A 20,909-nucleotide genomic window follows, 5' to 3' on the forward strand; every position below is an offset into this window, starting at 1 on the left:
TCGCTGACCCGCGGAGGGCGGGTGGTGGGGTGGGGGGGGGGGGGAGAGATTGTATCGTGTTTACGTGTGATCGAGCGGCCGGCGGTCAGCGGGGGCGGGAGACGCAGCGGGTCGAGAGAGGGACGGCTGAGCGGAGCGGAGCGGAGCTGAGCGGAGGGCTCTCCGAGCGCCATGTAAGTCGCTCTGAGCGGCGGGGCGGGCGGGCGGGCCCGGGGCGCCGCCATCTCGTGGCGCAGCCGCCGCCGCCGCCGCTGAACAGTGACCCGGTTTTGTTATCTGGTGCTCTGTTCGGTGCGGTTCGGTGCGGTGCGGTGTCGAAGCTGCTGTGGCGCTGGGGGCCGGCAGGGGGGCCGCACGGCTGTGGCTGGGGGGCGCTGTCTCAGGCCCGGGGGTCGGTGTCAGGGGCCTTCGGGCCTCGGGTCTGGCCTGGGCTGGGAATAGCCCGGAGCCCGGGTTTGGAGAGAGAGGGAGAGGGTGGGGGTGGGGGGTGAAGGGGGGTGGGGGAGCGAGGGGTTAAGTGAGGGGGGGTGGGAGATGGGGGCGGGGGGTGAGGGGTTAAGTGAGGGGGGGAGGTGGGAGATGGGGAATGAAGGGGTTAAGTGAGGGGGGGTGGGGGAGTGAGGGGTTAAGTAAAAGGGGTAGGAGGTGGGGGAGTGAGGGGTGGTGAGGAGGTGGGGGGGTGAGGGGGGGTGAGGAGGTGGTGGGGGAGTGAGGGGTAGTGAGGAGGTGGTGGGGGAGTGAGGGGTGGTGAGGAGGTGGGGGAGTGAGGGGGGTTGAGGAGGTGGGGGAGTGAGGGGTGGTGAGGAGGTGGGGGGGTGAGGAGGTGGGGGGGTGAGGAGGTGGTGGGGGAGTGAGGGGTAGTGAGGAGGTGGGGGGGTGAGGAGGAGGTGGGGGCGTGAGGGGTAGTGAGGAGGTGGGGGGGGGGGTGGAGGTGAGGGATGTCAGTGGAGCTCCAGTGAACAGGAGCAAAGTAACTGAAAGCTCGTTCACTGCCGATGGAGCTGAGCGGCCGAGGGGACCAGAGTTGACGTGGTGAGGAGGATTGAAGAGGGGAAAGGAGGAAAGTGCAGCTGGAGGTGAAAACAAGGATCTGGAAGATGATTGACTGAGGGATAGGCAGCCGGTGGAGTTGGGTGAGGATGATAATCATCATAATAATCCTCGCATTGGATGTCGTACGCCTTTTCGAGACGTCTCAAAGCGCTTCACAGAATATACTGTGTTTTGTGGGCTGGCGTGGAATGGGCTCGCAGAGCTCGGTGTGGGGGAAGAGTTGGGCAACGAAGGTAATAACAAACAGACAGTCCTTGTATTTGTCTTAGCGGCTGTATATTTGTAGGTATTCAATCTAAAATACGTTGTACTGTATTCCAAACCCTGATCGGGTAACTTTCCCATTGCACAGCCTTCTTCGATGCATCAAATATTTTAGGTGGATAGCAGTGTCCCACAAACAGCATCCAGTGAATGATCATTTCTATATCTGTGGGATTATTGGTTAGAAACTGGGAAAAATGTCTTTCTCTTTTTGAATATCGGCTGCTGCATTTCGCCCACAAAATGTACAGTCAATTCATTTTGCAGTGTGTTCTGTGAAGAGCTTTGAGACATCTCAATGACGTGATAAGGTGCTATATCAAATGCAAGGATTATTATTATCATTATTATTATTCTGTGAAGCGCTTTGAGACATCTCGAAGACGTTTTAAGGCGTATATCGAATGGAATGATTATTATTATTATTGGGTTCTTTAACCTCCACCTTAACAAGCAGATTTCCTGGGACCTTGGCTTAACATGTCATCTGAAAGATGCTCTTTGCTCTGTACTTTTGGTTAAAACTGTTTCTTTAGATAAAACCATCAACATATGTACGCAGTTTGGATTAGATTGAGGCTTGCTCTTTTTGGTGGTAACTCCCTGACTGCATTTACTAGATAAGATACAATGTCTGATGTTTTTCTGTAAACATCAGAGCCTACTTACTTTAGCTTAGTGGAGGATTTTTTATAAATATATGCTGTTTGGGAAAACAAATACTACAACAAATTTAGGATTCAAAATTGAAAATCTAATACATAAATTGAACCATAGAAGAGCAGGAAAACACCTCAAAACCCCATCAAGTTCACTCCTTGCGCAATTCTCCCATTACACCTCCCATCCAATACTCACAAATAGCACTTTAAGACATCTTGAAGACATGATTAGGCACTATATCAAATGCAAAGATTATTATTATTACTCTTCTGTTGTTGACCATCCAGGTTTATTTTCTTTCATGGCTGGAGGACTCCAAGCTCTTCACATGATTTACTGTAGAGACTGAGTGATTGGTAGGCAAACTCAGCAACCAATTTGTAAATGGCACATACCTGAGTGAAGTGAAATAGCTTCTGTTAAAAAATAAATCTCTCCCCAGGTACCTTTACTTCTCATTAAAAGTTAAAAAGATAGTTGGACAAGTATGTCACAGCCCGGCATTGATACCATTGTAAGCTAATTGGAATATCTTAAAACTTGCTCAGCTTGCGTAGCTTAAATTACAATAGTTACTTATGTTAATACTGTATTGCTAGACTTGCTCTTTTCCAATTTTACTCGATGATAAGAGAGCAGAAAAAAAGTAGAAAGTTCATTTGTACGTTTAATAGATGAAAAGTACTGTTTTCCACAGGCCAGGGAATATGGGTTCACCTGCCCTTGTTTGGGTTGGTTTCAAAGGGCATAGAAATGTTTAATAAACTTGTAAGTGATTTGCGCATTTCTTTTAAAGTTAACTCTAAAATATTAGTCTTACTCTATCCTTATTTCTTGACAAGAATTTCAAAATCTCTCACTATGTTACTTTGAATTCTGCAGGGCTGACTACTGGAAGTCCCAACCAAAGAAATTCTGTGATTACTGCAAATGCTGGATAGCGGATAACAAACCTGTATGTTACCTGTCTTTTTTATTGCTCGTAACAGCTTTAACTCCTTGAATTGGAGGAGTTAGCAGGAAATTTAATAGTTGAATTGTTTATATGTAAATCTAGAAGGAAAATGCCATAACAATTAAAACTGATGTGTTATTTATGCATAAATAATACATGTGCATTCTTAATGTTAATATATTAATGATAAACAATATGAAACCAAGTGTTAAAACTATAATAAAGTAATGCATTTAAAAATTGATGGAATTGGAATCTGCATATTTCTGATTTTATAATTAGTAGTTACGAATAGTTTATAGTAGAAGCTTATTGTAGAAACTCTGAAATATATGGGTTATAACTTTGTTTGAAAATGCTATGACTGTAAGCATACCTAATTTATAATAATTTTTTAAACTTCAGTTCCGCCTTTGTATTGTCAGCTGAACTTGTGTAAATACATTTTGATCTCATTTTTCTGTTGCTGATTTACAGTAACTTTACCAATCAGAATGTTTTCTGTTTTAATTATTTATGTGTTAACTGCCAGTAACCTGCATCCATGTATTCTGTTGAAACAAAATTTGGAGCTTTATTCCAAGTTTTTTTAAAGATATTTTTTCATATTGTTTTGACTTATTTTTTGGAAATATTTCTTCCAGAGTGTTGAGTTTCATGAAAGAGGAAAGAACCACAAAGAAAATGTGACGAGGAGAATTGACGAGGTGCCCTTTTACACAGTTTTATAGAGATGATTTCTGTTTATTTTGAGAAAGTGTTCTCTGTTGTGTAAGGCTGAAAAGCAGAATTGAATTTATGTTTCCAGATTAAGAAGAAAAGCATGGAAAAAGCAAAGGAGGAAGAAAGAGCGTCAAAGGAATTTGCTGCAATGGAAGCTGCAGCAATGAAAGCTTATCAGGAAGATCTGAAGCAACTTGGAGAAAGTGTTTCATGTAGGATTGATCACATAATTTACATTATTCTTTTGATGACAGCAAAATGTCTCATGATTTTAAAAGCTGTCAAAATTGTTAAAGAAAAAAGCAGTAATTATGTGGTAAATGGTAGGAATTTATTTTTGGGAGGTCAGACACATGCAGAAATCCATCACTGTACTTAAGACTATCCGAAGTTGAGTCCAATATATACCTTGTAGATGTGAATGGGAATTTTGCATTCTCTGGAAAGGAATGTACACTCTTAGGTTCAAGTTGACACCTAATTCTTTCTGGAATGAAATAGGCAAGTGTGAAATAAATTGTCTGATTTTCTGTGGAGTAACTTTTGTGTAGTACAATAGTTAGCTCATTTTGGAAAAGATTGTTAATCATTGGAGCACATTTTAAAAGCTTTTTAATGAATATTACATTTAATAACTCTTGAGTTTTAGTAATTTTCCAATTCTAAAATTTAATTATATTGTGTTATTCTCTCAGCTACTTCATCTTCCAGTACAATTGAGAGCCAGCAGACGGAAAAGAACTTGGAAGCAAAACGTGGTATGAAGAAGAAAAGAGCAAATGATTGGGTGGAGGGAGTCTCACCTGAAGGATATAGCTATTACTACAACAATATAACTGGAGGTAGGACACCTTAGTTCTTGTTTGTTTTTAAAAAGCTCTGTTTGCTTCCAGAAAACCAAAACGTTGCTTAAAGTTGGAATACATTGTAAGCAGTAGATACAGTTTAGCACAGTAATATTTGGAGTGCTGTAACTGACCACTATCAGTTAGAAATCCCTATCAAAATAAATAAAAAATAAATTGGTTACTTCAATCCACAACTGTTTGAGGGACATTGCTGTACGCAATTGGCTGCTGCATTTCGCCCACAAATTATACACAAAATATACAAAATATATACGCTTTGCAGTAATATTCTGTGAAGCGTTTTGAGATAAAGTGATTAGGGGCTATATCAAATGCAAGGATTATTATTATCAAACAATTCTTTCTCTGCTATTGGGTAAAATGTAGATTTGAAAACAATTATCTTTGCTTTTGTTTTTTTTCCTATTTATTTGGGACACTACTGATTTGAACATGAATGGAAGAACTTAAATTTAGCTTTTGTGTTTGTACCTTTTACCTTCTGTTACTGGAACTCCATCCCACAGTCCCTCCCCTTCTTTCAAGACCTGTCTCAAGACCTCAAGTCTCTTTGACCGTGCCTTCGGTCACCCTCCTTCCCCCCTCACCCCCTTGCCTTCCACCCTCCCTGATCCCGACCCGCAGCTCGGGTCCAAAACACTGATTGTCCAGCGCCTTGGGACATCCTCCCAATGTGAAAGGCGCTATACAAATGTAATTTTGTTGTTGTTCATGCAGTCTATCCTATCTGACCTAAGCAACAAGCTAGAGAAGAGACTCATAGATGGAAAGTGCTTGCCTCTTCTCAGTACATCTTTCAGGGACATAACTGAAATGGCAAATCTGTGCCCCATTACACAATAGTTAAGAATGACATCCCCCCAATAATTTCTGCTTCAGCAGAAACTTGCTTCTAAATAGAATTGTGGAGTCCTGTAGCTCAGTGGTTAGAGCACTCGCTTTGTAAGTGAGAGACCTGAGTTCAATTCCAGGCAGAGGGCGAAACCTTGGGCAAGTTTCCTTACTCCACACAGAGCCTAATAATAATCCCTCCAAAACCAAAAACAATAATAAATTGGTCATTTTCAATCCATGACTGTTTGTGGGACATTGCTGTGCGCAATTGGCTGCCGCGTTCGCCCACAAATATACAGTCAATTCACTTTACAGTGTGTTCTGTGAAGCGCTTTGGGACGTCCTCCCGACGTGCAAAGCGCTATATCAAATGCAAGGATTATTATTATTATAATTCAAGCTGAACTGATGTAAATGTGTACCTGTCACAAATTTGTCTTTAAACCTCTTAACTAGAATAACCTGAAATATAGTTAGTAAAAAGGCTATTGCTGCTGTTGATACAAATGATCTTGCAGTCCTTGTGCTCTTTGTGTCTTTTTTTGTATGACTCAATGTTGTAATTTTTGATGTCCTGAGTTTTTTATTGATTTTATTTTTATCTAAATAAATTTGTTCTCTCTGTACAAGAATCTGCTGGAGTAAAATTGCTGAGCTCACAATAGACCCCAATGGCATAAAACCATTAATAAGTCACTGATCTGCGGGAAAACAGATTTTCTGCTTTCTGCTTTCCCACTCATCTGTGTGAAAGCAGAAACAGTGCAAATGTTCTCATTTAATTTAGTTTTTCTACATCACCATGAATACAAAATGTGCCTGCATATTTTCCGAGTATCAGTGCATGTGTACCAATTAATCCTGTGTGGAAATCTCATAAATCTTGCAGGTGAAGTTATTTAGGAGCAGATCTTCGGACTACTCTTAAGCACGAGAAATGGGGCAGATTTTGTGGTAATATTCTGCTGCTTCTAAATCTAGCCTCTTTGACAATATTTGTTTTTTCTTTTATCAGCACCATCATCAAAGTTGCTACACTTTGTGGAAAGTGAAATAACTTGCCATTAATGTCCAGAAAAGTGTAGATTTTAAAAGGGCAGAGATTTGTCTATGATAATCCATTTAAAACCTAGTAGCGTGGGGACATGCAAGCATTTTCCCCAGCAGTCCAAGACCATTTTGATGTTTGACCAGGGTGTCTGACTCATCAACCAGATATAGAAATTTGGACCCGACAAACAGTGCAAACCAAGGCCTTCACGGGTAGGGCAGTCCTAGCAGCACAGTGCTTATTGTGCAATGGTTCTCATTTCTTTCTCATTACTGAAAGATTATAAGTAAGCTCATTCAAAGTTTGAATGTTAGAGAACGTCATTGTATTGAAGTCATAAAAGACTCTTGTAAAGTCGAATTGTTTTTCTGATGCTTAACACTATTCTGGTATTTTAATCTTGTTCAGTCTTCATATGTGTTTCCTTTAAGATTATGAAATGTTATCTCAAGTTACTCATTTTCTGAACCCTTACATTTATGAATCTAGTCCAATCAAACAATTTATTTTCGTGGTCAGTGTATGGTCACCAATATTTACTTTCGTTCATCATATTTAATGTATAAGAAACACATTAATTAAATGGATTATGCAATCCTTTCTTGTTAACATTGTTGATCGGATCAACTGATAGATCAGGTCAAATCCATTTTATTTAAATGATAGTCACATAATGGGCTAACATCAGCAAGAGGTGTCTGTAAAACAGTCATGTGGAGTAATCACATCAGTTTTACTAAGCATGATTGTCCATATTTATCTTGCAAAGAACTATTTTATGCATTGATAATTACCATTAGATGAGGAATTAGCCACAATGTTGTACTGTTGGTATTTCTAAATGAATATAGAGAATAAATACATTTAGATTTTGCGTACTTTAGGAGACAATCAACCTGCATGTAGGGCTGATCCTTTTAATTTGTTGTAGTTCCAACAAGCATTCCAACTGTCGTGTTGTTTGAGAACTACAATAACAAAATACACAATCAATCCACTTTACAATATTTTCTGTGAAGCGCTTTGAGACTTCTCAACAACATGATAAGGTGTTATATCAAATGCAAGGATTATTAGTTTTATGATTAACCATAGTACTTGATTTTTTTTCTCCAAGGTTTGAAGTATTATAATCACTTGGCAGCAAACTTTTACCTGACCCCCTATTTTTTAAGTTCTTCTCTTGCTTAATATTCCTGGTAAAGCTAGAAGACACCCAACCTAGTTTCAGGCCTCCGGCAATTCCACATGGAAAATTAAATGTATGGAGCTTGGGTTTCTCTGCCCTTTCTGTCTTGCTGTTAAACTCCACCTGGAGTTCACCAAACGTTTTGACTTGGAATGCACAATTTATGTACAACTGTTACTAGATATAAAGTTTAATTCTTCCAGCAAACCATAGTATATTGGGTATAAAATTGTATATTTTCAATATAATCTCTGTAGCAAATGAAGTACCACAGTAAAATCTGGTGCTTCACGTGAAGTGATAGTGCTCATAAATTGGACTCAGGCAGTCATAGTGGGCAAAGAGGAGTGGTACTCCCAAACTATTAGTGATGGTCCAAACGTTGAGTCCAGTCAATACATAATTTGATTGAATGGTATAACTTTTTTAAATAAATACATTTTAAGTAGATTTCTTGTGACTTCTGTGTGTATTTCAATATTGTACTGCTGCAAACTTGTTTCAATGTTTTCAGACATAAAAGGATTTCTATTTCTGCTCCGTATTACTTCCTGTAGTACTGTGGCAACAATAAATTGTAAAGAATTAAGTGCATCTTGGAAACTTTTCGGATACATCAACAACAACTTGCATTTACATATATCTTTCACACGAGCTAGCGTCTCAGGGTGCTTAACAGTGGTTAACATGTGTTAACAAGCTTAACTCATTGATAAGATTTTGTGATTGATAAAAATATTAACTCTACATATAAATTAGTCAATTAGAAAACTTAATTGCTGCTACATACTGTTGTGGATAGGTTTATAGATTTTTTTTTCAAAGGCAGTGCTGTTTTGGATCCTGTTTGGAAATGGGACTTGTAATATGCAGATGATGTTCAAGGGTTCAGTACTAGTGAGAGACTTATAGGCAACTGTTTCTTCATTGTACAGAATCACAATGGGAAAAGCCTGAAGGCTTCCAAGGGAGCTCAAACTTTGTGCAGAGTGAAGTTGCACAACAGGTACATTGTTGGTTTGCATTTGCCTACCACATTGTTCAGGTCAAAAAAAAATCCCTGAACAACAAAACAAATCTTTAAAACATAGGTTTCTCTATGAATTCTACAACGGCCTCTTATATATTTGGACCATTAGTATTTTGCATCAACCATTGCTTTGAAACTGTATTTTCCATCCAGCAACATTATCCTGTGCTTGTGTGGGGTATTTAGCATTGTTTTAAGTTGGCAAACTGCAAATAATTATTAAGAGTTAAAGTACATATGCTTTCCAAAAAATCTGTTTTACATTGACCCACATGATCTCCACAATTGGCTTTTTTTTAACATGGAAGCATTTTAAACCACTTGTGTTCTTTTACTAATACTTTAGCAAGAATTGAATTAATTCAATCCTAGATAGGTTGCAAAATGTAATTTTGTAGGTTTGTAACTTAGGTTAGCATAGGATTTAACTGATCATATCTTCCAAGGAATAGGGTCTTTCATTCATATAATTGACAGAGTGGTGAATAATTTATCTGTCCAAATTAGTGAAAAGGCTAATGTTTGTTTGCCTGTATTGTGTCCAAGGAAAATGAGAGTTTTTGCATAAAGTTTGAAAAACAAGAGGGTGCAGCTAAAATCTCTGGCAAGTTTGAAAATCATCATTATGAAACCATAATTATGGACATCTTACTTTGAAAATCAAAATATTAATGTGGTTATTTTTTTACTACCAATCCAAGATTGTCCAAATGCCACCATGATACATTATCTGTAAAATGAAAGCTTATTCGGAAATATTAGTCAGACTGTTCAAGTAGAATTTAATGTTTCCTCATGTAGTGCAGCACCAGTAAAACAATAGTCTTGGTCTATTTTAATTGATGTAAAGCAGTTGGTAGGTTCAAGTTGTAATACTGGCATGTTTTTTATATGGTTAGGCCTGATAATATTCAAAAGCAGTTTAATAAAACTAACCTTCCATATATATATATATTATTCATAGTAGGTGGTGAGGTAATCTAATTTAACATACTTTTGAAATGTAATGGTAGGAAACTGCAGTTTTAGCTCCAGCAGTACCCCCTATTGCACAACCCGTACTTAATACCTTCCAGAGCTCAGTAAACAGGATGCATCCCTTTGGGAGGGAGACTATTCCAGACGAAGGGAAATTTCCATGCCTAGGTGGCATGCATATATGGAACTCTGCACGGTTTGGATACCAAATCCCTGACTGTCCAGTGCCTTGGGACGTCCCAACATGAAAGGCGCTATACAAATGTAATTTTGTATTGTGATGAATTTCCATGAGTGTCAAACACCGGTCTGAACCAAACCAAAAGTGTGATGAGGAGGAATTCCTCATGCCTGCTATATTGTGAGTGAAAATACCCTAATTGCACATCCATGAATGAGCCCTAATAAGCTTGAAATGTCACTCAGTCACAAAAAAGGAAAATGTGTTCATGTAAAGTTTTGAAATCGCTGCATTTGTCAAAATCTACAAAGTAAATAAAATATTGTAACTTGCTAGAGCTGCATTCTTTTCAAAACAAGCTTTTTTTTGTCTGGTTCTCTCTGTCAGACAATAACTCACCGTTGCCCATTATTCTAGAGATACAGTGAAACTCTGATAACTCGTCAACGCCACATAATGAGATACTCAATATCCTGCATTTCAAGTACTTTCTACTTTTGAGATACTGTAATTTGGATAACTAGTCAACTCTGATAAGTAGTTATTTGAGCTATTTCCTTTTGGGCGACGAGTTATCAAAGTTTCGCTGCAGTTATCTTAGTAATTAAACAGGAATGCAATGCACTTGGAACTTTCAAGGTAATTAAATGTAGTAACTGGTTTAATATTTAACACCATTCCATGAATTTGGTTAACCTTTCAGTTACCTAAACTGCCCTTATTACTGTGAGCAAAACAGTATATCATCTTATTGAATATCTTGAAAAACAAATGGAAAAGCTGTAGATAAGCTGTCAAATCTGGCTTCATTGCTGACACTTGCTTTGGTGTTCTTTGAGACAGAAGTGAAACAGTCTTCATAGCAGCAAGGGTAGTTTGTGTTTCAATTTATTTCCCTCTGTAGATCATCTCTTTGTGTGCTACTCTTTTCCGTTTCTGGTATTTGCAGAAGAAATCTGTAGAAATCTGACAAAGATAATAGTGGTAACCATGTAGGAACTAGAAATATAGTGGGCTAATATTCAAAAAGTTTAGTTTTCACATTCTTTTGACTAGAATTCATTATATCCGAATGAAAAGGGTGGTGGGGGGGTGGTGGTGGGGGGGAAACTTCCACAAATTTGTATAATTTTGTTTTACACTTTTCCATAGCTTTCTCAATATTTTGTTAAATGTAGTTTACCTCACTGTGTTCTGTTATTATATCCTTGTCAGGACCTAACGGCCTCTCCATGGGTGGAAGGAGTTAGTCCCGAGGGCAGAACCTATTATTACAATGTCATGACAAGAGGTAGGGATTTTGTCTTTAAGTTGTCTAAGTACCAATGCTTACAGATTTCACATTACCATTTTTAATTTTGTTGAATTTTTATATGGTACAATTTGTTTGATTTTAATGTTGCACTCATCATAGGAAATAGTGTATTATTTTACTCAACTGCCATTTAATTGCATTATACTTTCAGAATCAAGATGGGAAAAGCCAGATGACTTCATCTCAACCACTGAAAGTACAGGTGCATCTGGTGAGAATGCGACGAAATCTGAGGAGGCACTGACAAAATCAGAATCCGAGGTACCTCCAGCCACGGAAAGAGCTCAGGCAAAGGGAGATGAAGAACCCTCTGCAGACACAGAGGATACAGAAACACTCCAGAACTCAAACGTTGTCCGTTCTGTGAGTATTGCATCTCTAGCATCTCCAAAATGTTCTTTCACATTCAAGAAAGTAAAAGGAAAGTGATGTGCTACTTACTGATCTTGCACAGCTGCAGCTCATGTGACTATCACCAGTTGTCCCCCTGTTGCCAGACAATTAATGACTTTAATCATCCAGTTATGAAATAATGGACCCATTTTCTTGCTTAATTGAGGTCAATTGAAATTATATTCTGGAAGGTTTCGCCTTCAATACAGTCAATGTATCTGACAGTAATTACCTGTGAAACTCTTTGAGACATTTTGATATAAGATGCTATATAAAGTGTGATTTTTCTTGACAGTACATTGAGAATAAAATGGCAGTGCTATTCTTGTTTTAAATGAGTAGTTAATACAAATTCATTTTTAATTTAGTCTGATTATTATTTCACTTTTTGCAAATTAAATTATACATAGTAATGTTTTGACAGCAATTTGAATGAGTTTTGGTTTATAAATCAGTTTTTATTTTCAATAACAGAATATTCTATTACAATATACACTGATGTATCCTCTGCAATTAGTAATCCCATGTCACCTAAATTTGAGATGACCTTTATATTGCTGAATTAATCTTAATTGCTAAATCAATCTTTCCCGCTGGAAAAAAAAACAATTTGTGTCAATTCAGTTAATATGAAAGGCAGTATAATGTTAAGATCTCATTGTCATTCTCAGGATGCCTGGAAGAATAAAATTTGAACTGACCTCAATTATACAAGCAGTGCTTTTGCCTGTAGAAAAATTGTAACAAATTAATGGTTCATGTTATAGGAAAACGATGATGCAGGAGATAGCAGTGACTCAAAAACTACTGAAGAATCTGAAGTAGAAAGCGATCCAATAGAAGATCAATCTCAGCCAGAAACAGAAAAATTCAAGAAAGTAAATCCATATGGTGAATGGGAAACCGTAAAAGAGCAAGAATCGTGAGTAATTAAATTATTGTTTTCAGTTTAATTTTTATTTTCAGGGCAAATATCTTTCCACTGGAATAACATACAGCTGGATTAGGCCCAATTGTCGATGGATGGAAAATCTGAGATGTGGCTTCTTTAAAATTCTTGAACATGATTAAATGTGGAGTCCTGTAGCTCAGCGGTTAGAGGACTCGCCTCACAATTGAGAGACCTGGGTTCGATTCCCAGCAGGGCGAAACCTTGGGCAAGTTTCCTTAAACCACACCCTGATAATAATCCCTCAAGAAAAACAAAATAATGAATTGGTCACTTCAATCCACGACTGTTTGTGGGATACTGCTGTGCGCAATTGGCTGCCCATTGTGCCCACAACTATACAGTCAATTCACTTTACAATATATTCTGTGAAGCGCTTTGAGGGGTCTAGAAGTCGTGAAAAGCTCTATATCAAATGCAAGGATTATTCTTATTATAAATTCATATGATCTGTTCCTTCAAATGTCCCACAAAAGGCCAGTTCACCTCCTCGGAGATTCTTGATGTGGATATTAATGGTGCTCATATTCTTCTGCCTCGTCATGTTAAAAAAAAAACTTTTGCTTTCTCTTGTTCCGTTGCCGAGCATCTGAAGTCTAGTTGGGCAGAAATTGTACCAGGAGTGAGAGAATGAAGTCAAGAAACATTGGGATAAAGTTTAGTGGGAAAGGAGGAAGATGGAAACATTGTGTCTGAAAGTAAAATGCTGTTTGTGATTCACGGGTAGAGGTAAACGTGAGCCAAATGGCCTACTCTTATGCATTATTTTTTATAATTTTGTTGTATGGGTGGCAATCTGCAAAATGGTTATCTGACCACCTCTTGTGCATAAAACAAGGTGTGTTTTAGGGCTAATTAGATTCCTGTATACATGGGTTTTAAATGCCCTTGGCAGAGAAATCTGAAAGGTACTAAACCTTCCGAAATAGTCACCTCCTCCACGGTCATTGGTTATACTACTACAGAATGCAACAGTGTGGAGCATACAACCTTCAAATGCCCAATTTGTGGGTGACCAAACTGCTGGAAGGTTATCCTTTAATTTTAAAGGAAGTTTCCCTATTTAATGTAATAATAATAATCCTTGCATTTGATATAGCTTTTATCACATCTTCTAGACGTCTCAAAGCGCTTCACAGAAGAATTGAATTGACTGTATATTTGTAGGCGAAACGCGGCAGCCAGTTTGTGCTAATTTATTCTGCGCTAATTCACAGAATAAACAGACTACGTCTAACCACAATATGGGAGTGCGAGTTGCAACAACGTTGCTGGTGTTTCCAAACATTCATGTTCAACTACTGTTATGTGGACTTGTGTATAAGTAACTTGATTCAGTCTCTACCAATTTTCACTGCCCTGGTTTATTTAACCATTTTTCTTTCTCTCTTTCTCCAGTGAGCAGATAGACTTGCAGTTACCAACTGTGGAGCACTGTTACCCAGCAGCACCTGTAATTGAAGTGAAAGCTGAACCCAAAATAAAGTTTAAAGAAAAAGCAATAACCTCCCTGGAGATGATGCTGGAGGAACACCAATATTCAAAAAGAGGAAACTTGAAAGTGCCAAATCCAGAAATCTAAGACAGAAAGAGAATGACGACTAAAAGTATAGATTTGTACTTAAAGGAAATGTGTTCAGAAATGTGTTACACTATATAATGTTTTGATTTGTTACAATCGACCTTGATTTTCAGCTCATTGTGGAAGTAAATTAGCCTTATTTGTTGTAAAATGCTGCAATGTTTCTCTTCTAAATAAAATGTACCTTTTTTAAAAAAAAATTGCACTGTTTTGCACAGATTAGAAATGTACGTTTTTTTGGTGAAACCTGTAGATCCTTAAAGCAAAGCATCTTAGGTGTGGCTTTTATTAAGCTTGGTTTTTTACTTTGTTTTGCTATAATTATCTGTGGTGTTCAGACATGCGCAATTTGTTTTATTAAAAGGCACTAGTTTTTTTATGTATTACACTATGTTTAGGAGTTAATGTGTGCCATTACAACTCCATAATGTTTCTTGTGTTTTATAAGTAGTTTTAAATACTAGCATTAGTATTTAAACACCTATGCAGAATGTTCTTCCAAAATGCTATTTCAAATATTCTTTGCACAAAAACTTCTGTTTACATCATAGCAGCTTCTATCAAAAATAAATCTTTCAAAATGTGTAATATGTCATGTATGATATTCTGGCATGTTGTCAGTCTACATACACATGCAGCACTGGAGATTCCTAAGGCTGTATCAAGGCAGAATTAGTATAACCTGTAGTGTAGATATTTGTTACAATAATAATCCTTGCATTTGATATAGCGCTTTTCATGTCTTCTAGACGTCTCAAAGCGCTTCACAGAATATACTGTAAAGTGAATTGACTATATTTGTGGGTGAAACATGGCAGCCAATTGCGGATAGCAGTGTCCCAGAAACAGACGTGGATTGAAGTGAACAATTTTTTTTTTCTTGAGGGATTATTATCAGGCGTGTGGAGTAAGGAAACTTGCCCAAGGTTTCACCCTACCGGGAATCGAACCCAGGTCTCTCGGTTCCCAGGCGAACATTCTAACCTGTGTTAGAATGATGGGCCAAAAATTAAAATATTTTGGTGCCTGATCGGCAAAATGGAATCTTACACAGGGCTTCTGGTGAGGACTATAAGCTATATTGAATCATAATAATAATCCTGGTATTTGGTACAGCGCCTTACATGTGCGGAGGACGCCCCAAAGCGATTCATGGGATCTGCTGTGAAGTGGAGTGATCGTGTATTTGTAGCTGAACGGAAGCAACCAATGGTGCACAGCAATGTCACACAAACAGCTATGAAGTGAATGACAAGTTTTATCTGTTGCCCGGGAAACCAGGAGAAACTTCTCTTTTCAAATAGTGTCTTGGGATCTTTAACATCCGTCTGAATAGGCAGACGGGACCACAGTTTAATATCTCAACCAAAGAAGATGTTAACATTTACATCCACTCTGCAGGCACTGGCCCGCTCCATGTCCCCCTCCCTTTCCAATCCATTATCAGCGCTCAGACCTTCAGCCTTTCTACCTCCACCCACTGGAACTCCATTTCGTAGCCCCTCTGCCTCGCTCGCGCCCCTCCTGGCCTTCTTCAAGGCCCGTCTCAAGATCTTCCTTTTCAACCGTGCCTTCAGTCATCTTACCTCCTCCACTCCTTGTTCTCCACCCTTCTCCGATCAAAACTCACAGCTGGGGTGCAAACCCCTCATTGTTCAAGTACTCCGGGACTCTCTCCCGCATGAAGGGTTCTATACAAATGCAAGTTGTTGTTGGGATGTCTTCCCAATATGAAAGGCACTATATAACTGCAATTTGACTCCATAATTATGGACTTTTTCTCGACTGGTTACTTCCCAATACTTATCTGTTCTTTGAAGTTTCGACAGACATTCAATTTGATACATTCAATTAGTTGACGTAGGTGGACTTCAGCATTTACCATGTGATTTTAAAAAAAACTGATCTTGTTAACACTGTTCTGAATGGAACTTTAGAAAGCAAGTAAAATGACGGTGTTTTGAAAGTCTGCCCTACCTTTGCTGTTTGTCTTTCAAACCAGACCACACAGCAAAGCTCATTCACAGTGGTGCTTGGGTATCCGAGCTAGTGGTGGGAGCCAAGGGGGATGAGGAAGCATGACCAAAAGTATGGTGAAAGGTTCTTCATACACATCCAATGTACACCTCGCCAGCATCCTCTATGTAATTCACTGCCATCCATCTATTGTCTCATAATCACTAACTATCTGTTAACCCATGTGTTTTTGATAGTTGAGTTGCTTCAGGTGTAAGTGCAGAAAGTATACTGCATGGAAAACTTTAATGCTAACTACTCCAATGGAATCTGTTCAAGGATGACTGGATTGTGAAGCATACTCATTCTTTTAATTTTTAACAAAGCCATACTCAAAATTTGTCCAGAACAAATCAGAACGATTGTGTTTTAGTTACAGCATAGCAACGTGTGGTCTCTATACATCCACCAAACTGTCTCCTGACTTTGTTTTCCCTTTTGGGAGACAATGAGTGTTTGATAAGGCAGTGTTGTGATTCAGCAAAAGCAATTGGGACAAAGTAGAGTAAGTTGACTTATCTTAATATTTTATTTCTGGCTATTTTAAACCGAACTATCTCTGTTAGACACCTGGCTGACCAAAAAAAATCTCTGTGATTATCTTCTACAAAGATTGTTACGTTGTATTCTTTAAATCGTATTCTTTTTCCTTTTGATGAAGCTAGGGTATAAAGGGGAAGATTCAAGCGTGCACTATTCATGATAACCATGCCTAACAAAGCTCAGGAGGCAAGTAGACAAGACTCTTATCTTTGGTATAGTTTTGCATGTGCTCCTTCCGCATGTTTTACCAATAAATAATCAATAACTAATGGCTGGAAAAAATATTATATTTTGAACTTTAGTAGTCAGGATTCTCAGGATGCATAACATATTAAAATGGATACAATACTACACAAAATTGCATTTGTATAGCGCCTTTCACATCGGGAGGTCAGTCATGGATTTGCACCCAAGCTAGGGGTTGGGATTGGAGAGGGCGGAGGGCAGGGAGGGTGGCCGAAGGCTCAGTCAAAGAGGAGGGTTTCGAGATGCGCCTTGAAGGAGATAGATATCAATGGTTCTATTTTCCTTCCTCTAAGTATGTGCAAGATTGAAGACTAGATCAGGCTTCAGGAACAAAAATAAAAAATGTATTGAATAATAATAAATAATAATAATCCTTGCATTTAATATGGTGCTTTTCGTGTCAGGAGGACGTCTCAAAGCACTTCACAGGATTTTCTGTAAATACAATATAGTATTGACTACATTCTGTAGGTGAATGCAGCAGCCAATTTACACAAAGCAATGACCCACAAACAGCTATTAAATGAATGGTCAATTTCCACTAGAGTAGATGTAGAAGAAATCAATATAGTATATAAAATATTGTGTGCCACTTTCCAACTTTAACATAGGTAAAAAAATTCTATACAATTCAAATAACGTGAACATCTTCCGGAGCAGACATGCTGTGATATATATACAAAACCCAAAGTTATTATAATAATACAATAATAATCCTTGCATTTGATATAGCGCTTTCCACATCTTCTAAACGTCTCAAAGCGCTTCACAGAATATACTGTAAAGTGAATTGACTGTATATTTGTGGGCAAAACGAACAGTTGAAGCAGGTGTTGTTGGCAGAAATAATACTTGGTTGTATTAAATGGTGTTTTCTGACCCAGGATGCAGTGATTAACCGGAAATCAGTCCAAGAACTAGCCAAAGAACTGAGCTTTGAATGGACCATTGTGGCTTATGAGCTTGGATTCACCAGGGCAGAGATCGGCCACTTTCATGTAGCCTCTGTGCAGAAAAAGATGCAAGCGCAGAAAATGTTAGAGAACTGGTAGGTAGAAAAAGAAAAATAATCAAGTAGGTCTTGATTCTTTCACTACTGGTTAATACTGTAATGTATATGAAATTTTGTATTTACTTAGAATCACAAAAATCACTGCAAAAAAGGAGATAATTTGGCTTGTCAAGACCACACTGGTGCAAGCTGGCCCCTTTTGAGTTATCTACTGCAATCCCAATTCCTTTAATAATAATAATAATAATAATCCTTGCATTTGATATAGCGCTTTTCACGTCGGGAGGACGTCCCAAAGCGCTTCACAGAACACACTGTAAAGTGAATTGACTGTATATTTGTGGGCGAACGCGGCAGCCAATTGCGCACAGCAATGTCCCACAAACAGTCGTAGATTGAAAATGACCAATTTAATTATTGTTTTTTTTTTTTTTGGAGGGATTATTATTAGGCGTGTGGAGTAAGGAAACTTGCCCAAGGTTTCGCCCTCTGCCTGGAATTGAACTCAGGTCTCTCACTTGCAAAGCGAGTGCTCTAACCACTGAGCTACAGGACTCCACTCCTTTCTCTTTTCCCAAAACATTTCTAATCTTCAAATATTAATCCATGTCCATTTTGAATGTAATTGTCTTAGCTCCAATAGCCATTTATGGTAAATGATAGACAGTCTCCATTTTGCATGTTGGGAAGAACAGACTGTCACTGAACAAACCTTGTAGTTTTGATTACAATGCATGCAAAAGAAACAAACATCCTATTGCACAGCATCATAATGTTTAACAACCAGCAATGAGCTTGGTATATGGACTCACAAATGGGGGCATAACATCAAATCTGTAGAGAAGGCACGTTTCAGAAAGCATATAGCAATTTAGTAAAAGAGGATCAGATCCAACAAAGATACAGCTACTGGTCATCAAAATAACTGGGCAAATGTACACCAGAAAAAACAAACGTTCTAATTTACCAAGAATGCTAAGCAATGCAGTGAATGATTGAAACACCATTAAAAATATTTGCATGCTCAATGGTAGCTCTGAGTTAATATTTAGATGGAGGGTGGCTCATCTAACATCAGATATCCAACCCATGTTAACGGCTATACTTTAGTGCATTTGCTGGGACATCTTCAAAATGCCACTATGGTTGCTGTGACACTTCAGTCAGAGAATGACTCATGTGAGATATCCAAAATTGTGCTTCAAGCTGTTTTTAGAATTTTATAATTGAAAGCCACTTGTGAAGTTAATTAATTATTTCATTTTTTATAATGTAAACCACTTACGGTAAACTGCTGATAAGTCATTGCTCCAAGGGAAAAGGGTTCAGTGACAAGTTATCTGGAGGGGCAAGTTAGGCATATGTATAAATACATCAAAAAATGTAGCTGGAATATTGACAGCATGATAATAATAATCCTTGCATTTGATATATCATGTCTTCGAGACGTCTTAAAGTGCATTACAGAATATACTATGAAGTGAATTGACTGTATATGTTGTGGGCGAAATGCGGCAGCCAATTGCACACAGCAGTGTCCAACAAACAGTCATGGATTGAAGTGACCGATTTATTATTATTACTTCTTTTTTAAATTTGATGATTTAAAAGTGTGCACAGTAAAAAAAAAGCCCTTTTCTTCATTTCACACTACTGCAATTTGATGATTTAAATTATGATGTAATCTCCAGAACTGTGCAATTTTGTAAAAAGTCTGTTTGCTGACTAAAATATTAGGTAGAGTTTTAAACAATTTAAAAACAAATCTCCTTTCTTGTGAACTCTTTAGGTATGAAAGATCGTGGAATAAAACGAACAAAACAAAGTTGCTTCAGGATGCATTAGAAAGGGCTGGTCGCACGGACTTAGCAGATAAGCTACGCTGCCTTCACTGGGGTCATCAAAAACTGAGCAGTCGTGTGGAGCTGCCCTCAGCCTTTCCATTCCTTATCACTGTGCACAAGACCATCAACAACAGGGAGGGACTACGGAAGATTAATCAGCTCAGTCGAAAGTAAATTTAGAGATAAACGCAAATGTTGTTGCACATTATATGTAAAATGGAGTAGGCAGGCTTAAGATATTGCTTACAATTATGTATCTTTAGACCGCAGATTTGATGTGATAGTCTGTTTCTTTGCCACTGCATGATATATTTTAATTATCTTTTCTCCTTGAATGCTGGAATCATTTAAGAAATAATTCGACACTGTAATTGGAAGATGAGTGTATGAGTGATCTCTAATAATAATATAATAATAATCCTTGCATTTAATATAGCGCCTTATCACATCTTTGAGACGTCTCAAAACACTTCACAGAATATACGGTAAAATTAATTAATTAGTCTGTATAATTTGTTGGCGAAAAGATGATCTGGAAGGATCAGATGAAATGAGTCATTTGTACCTCTTATTATCCTAGGTTTCTCTGTGTTGCACAACATTTCTCCAAGGCTGCTAACTTGCGTCCTAGCCCTTGTCTGGAGCAGCCTTTAGAAAGTTGTGACTTTCTTGCTTTCCCTCTGGTTTCAGTTCCTTGCTTTCCCGCTGGTTTAGAGTGCCAATCCTCTGTGTTATTAGCACTCTGTAGCACAATGCATTGCAGTACTAATGTACAACTCTAATAAAGCCTTCAGATCTTTTACTGTTATTGGTCTTAGGGTGTGCAAAAGAAAAAGCATTCTTTTTAACAAAGCTCAATTTTTTCAACAATGGTCCAAATAACTGCAATTTGTTCTCTACATTTACTTTTACTTAGAGATCTTTCTGAATTATTATGCTCGCAAAGTAAAATAAATTTACATCTTAAAACTTAAAGACCGACTGATTTTGAAATACAGCATCTAAAAGCTTACTAATTGCTGTACAATTGGAATATAGCCGGGAGCACAGGATTGAGTGAGCTACTCTTACTTGGTCAACACCCTCAAGTTCCCCCTCATCTTTTCCCTTTGTGAAATGTTCTTAGATGTTTATCCAATGTTAAAAGCAAGTGCAAGTTATTGATGAAGTTGTGCTTGTGGACTCATCAACCAGTGGGTAACACTATAGGTAGATGAAA

General features: G+C 38.2%; 2 protein-coding genes across 3 annotated transcripts; both read left to right on the forward strand.

The window, feature by feature from the left end:
* wbp4 (WW domain binding protein 4) lies at positions 1–14,614 on the forward strand. Its single transcript, XM_042334316.1, is given in 11 exon segments — positions 1–173; positions 2,863–2,935; positions 3,580–3,642; positions 3,744–3,870; positions 4,354–4,500; positions 8,537–8,607; positions 11,006–11,081; positions 11,257–11,468; positions 12,266–12,420; positions 13,846–13,955; positions 13,958–14,614. Coding segments are annotated over 11 exon segments (1,131 nt in total). The 5' UTR covers positions 1–171; the 3' UTR covers positions 14,053–14,614.
* A 1,812-nt stretch (positions 14,615–16,426) lies between these two features.
* Positions 16,427–20,498, forward strand: wu:fc50b12 (uncharacterized protein LOC103911624 homolog). Of its 2 annotated transcripts, none has more exons than XM_042334493.1 (4): positions 16,427–16,550; positions 16,707–16,774; positions 17,719–17,882; positions 19,636–20,498. In XM_042334493.1, exons 2-4 carry the CDS (start codon positions 16,745–16,747, stop codon positions 19,862–19,864), a joined length of 423 nt encoding a protein of 140 aa, XP_042190427.1. In that variant the 5' UTR covers positions 16,427–16,550; positions 16,707–16,744; the 3' UTR covers positions 19,865–20,498. The 2 variants fall into 2 exon arrangements, with proteins under 2 accessions (XP_042190427.1, XP_042190428.1); XM_042334494.1 differs by having other exon boundaries at positions 16,711–16,774.
* Positions 20,499–20,909: the final 411 nt, after the last annotated feature.

The sequence above is a fragment of the Callorhinchus milii genome, unplaced genomic scaffold, assembly GCF_018977255.1.
Source record: "Callorhinchus milii isolate IMCB2004 unplaced genomic scaffold, IMCB_Cmil_1.0 Scaffold4, whole genome shotgun sequence".
In the NCBI taxonomy this organism is placed as follows: Eukaryota; Metazoa; Chordata; class Chondrichthyes; order Chimaeriformes; family Callorhinchidae; genus Callorhinchus; species Callorhinchus milii.

What these genes read in the sequence shown, in the direction of transcription:
- wu:fc50b12 (XM_042334493.1), top strand. Translation starts at nt 16,745, where the DNA reads ATGATAACCATGCCTAACAAAGCTCAGGAG. An exon ending in TGCCTAACAAAGCTCAGGAG is followed by an intron (nt 16,775 to 17,718) that starts GCAAGTAGACAA and finishes TTTCTGACCCAG; the next exon opens with GATGCAGTGATTAACCGGAA. An exon ending in CAGAAAATGTTAGAGAACTG is followed by an intron (nt 17,883 to 19,635) that starts GTAGGTAGAAAA and finishes TGAACTCTTTAG; the next exon opens with GTATGAAAGATCGTGGAATA.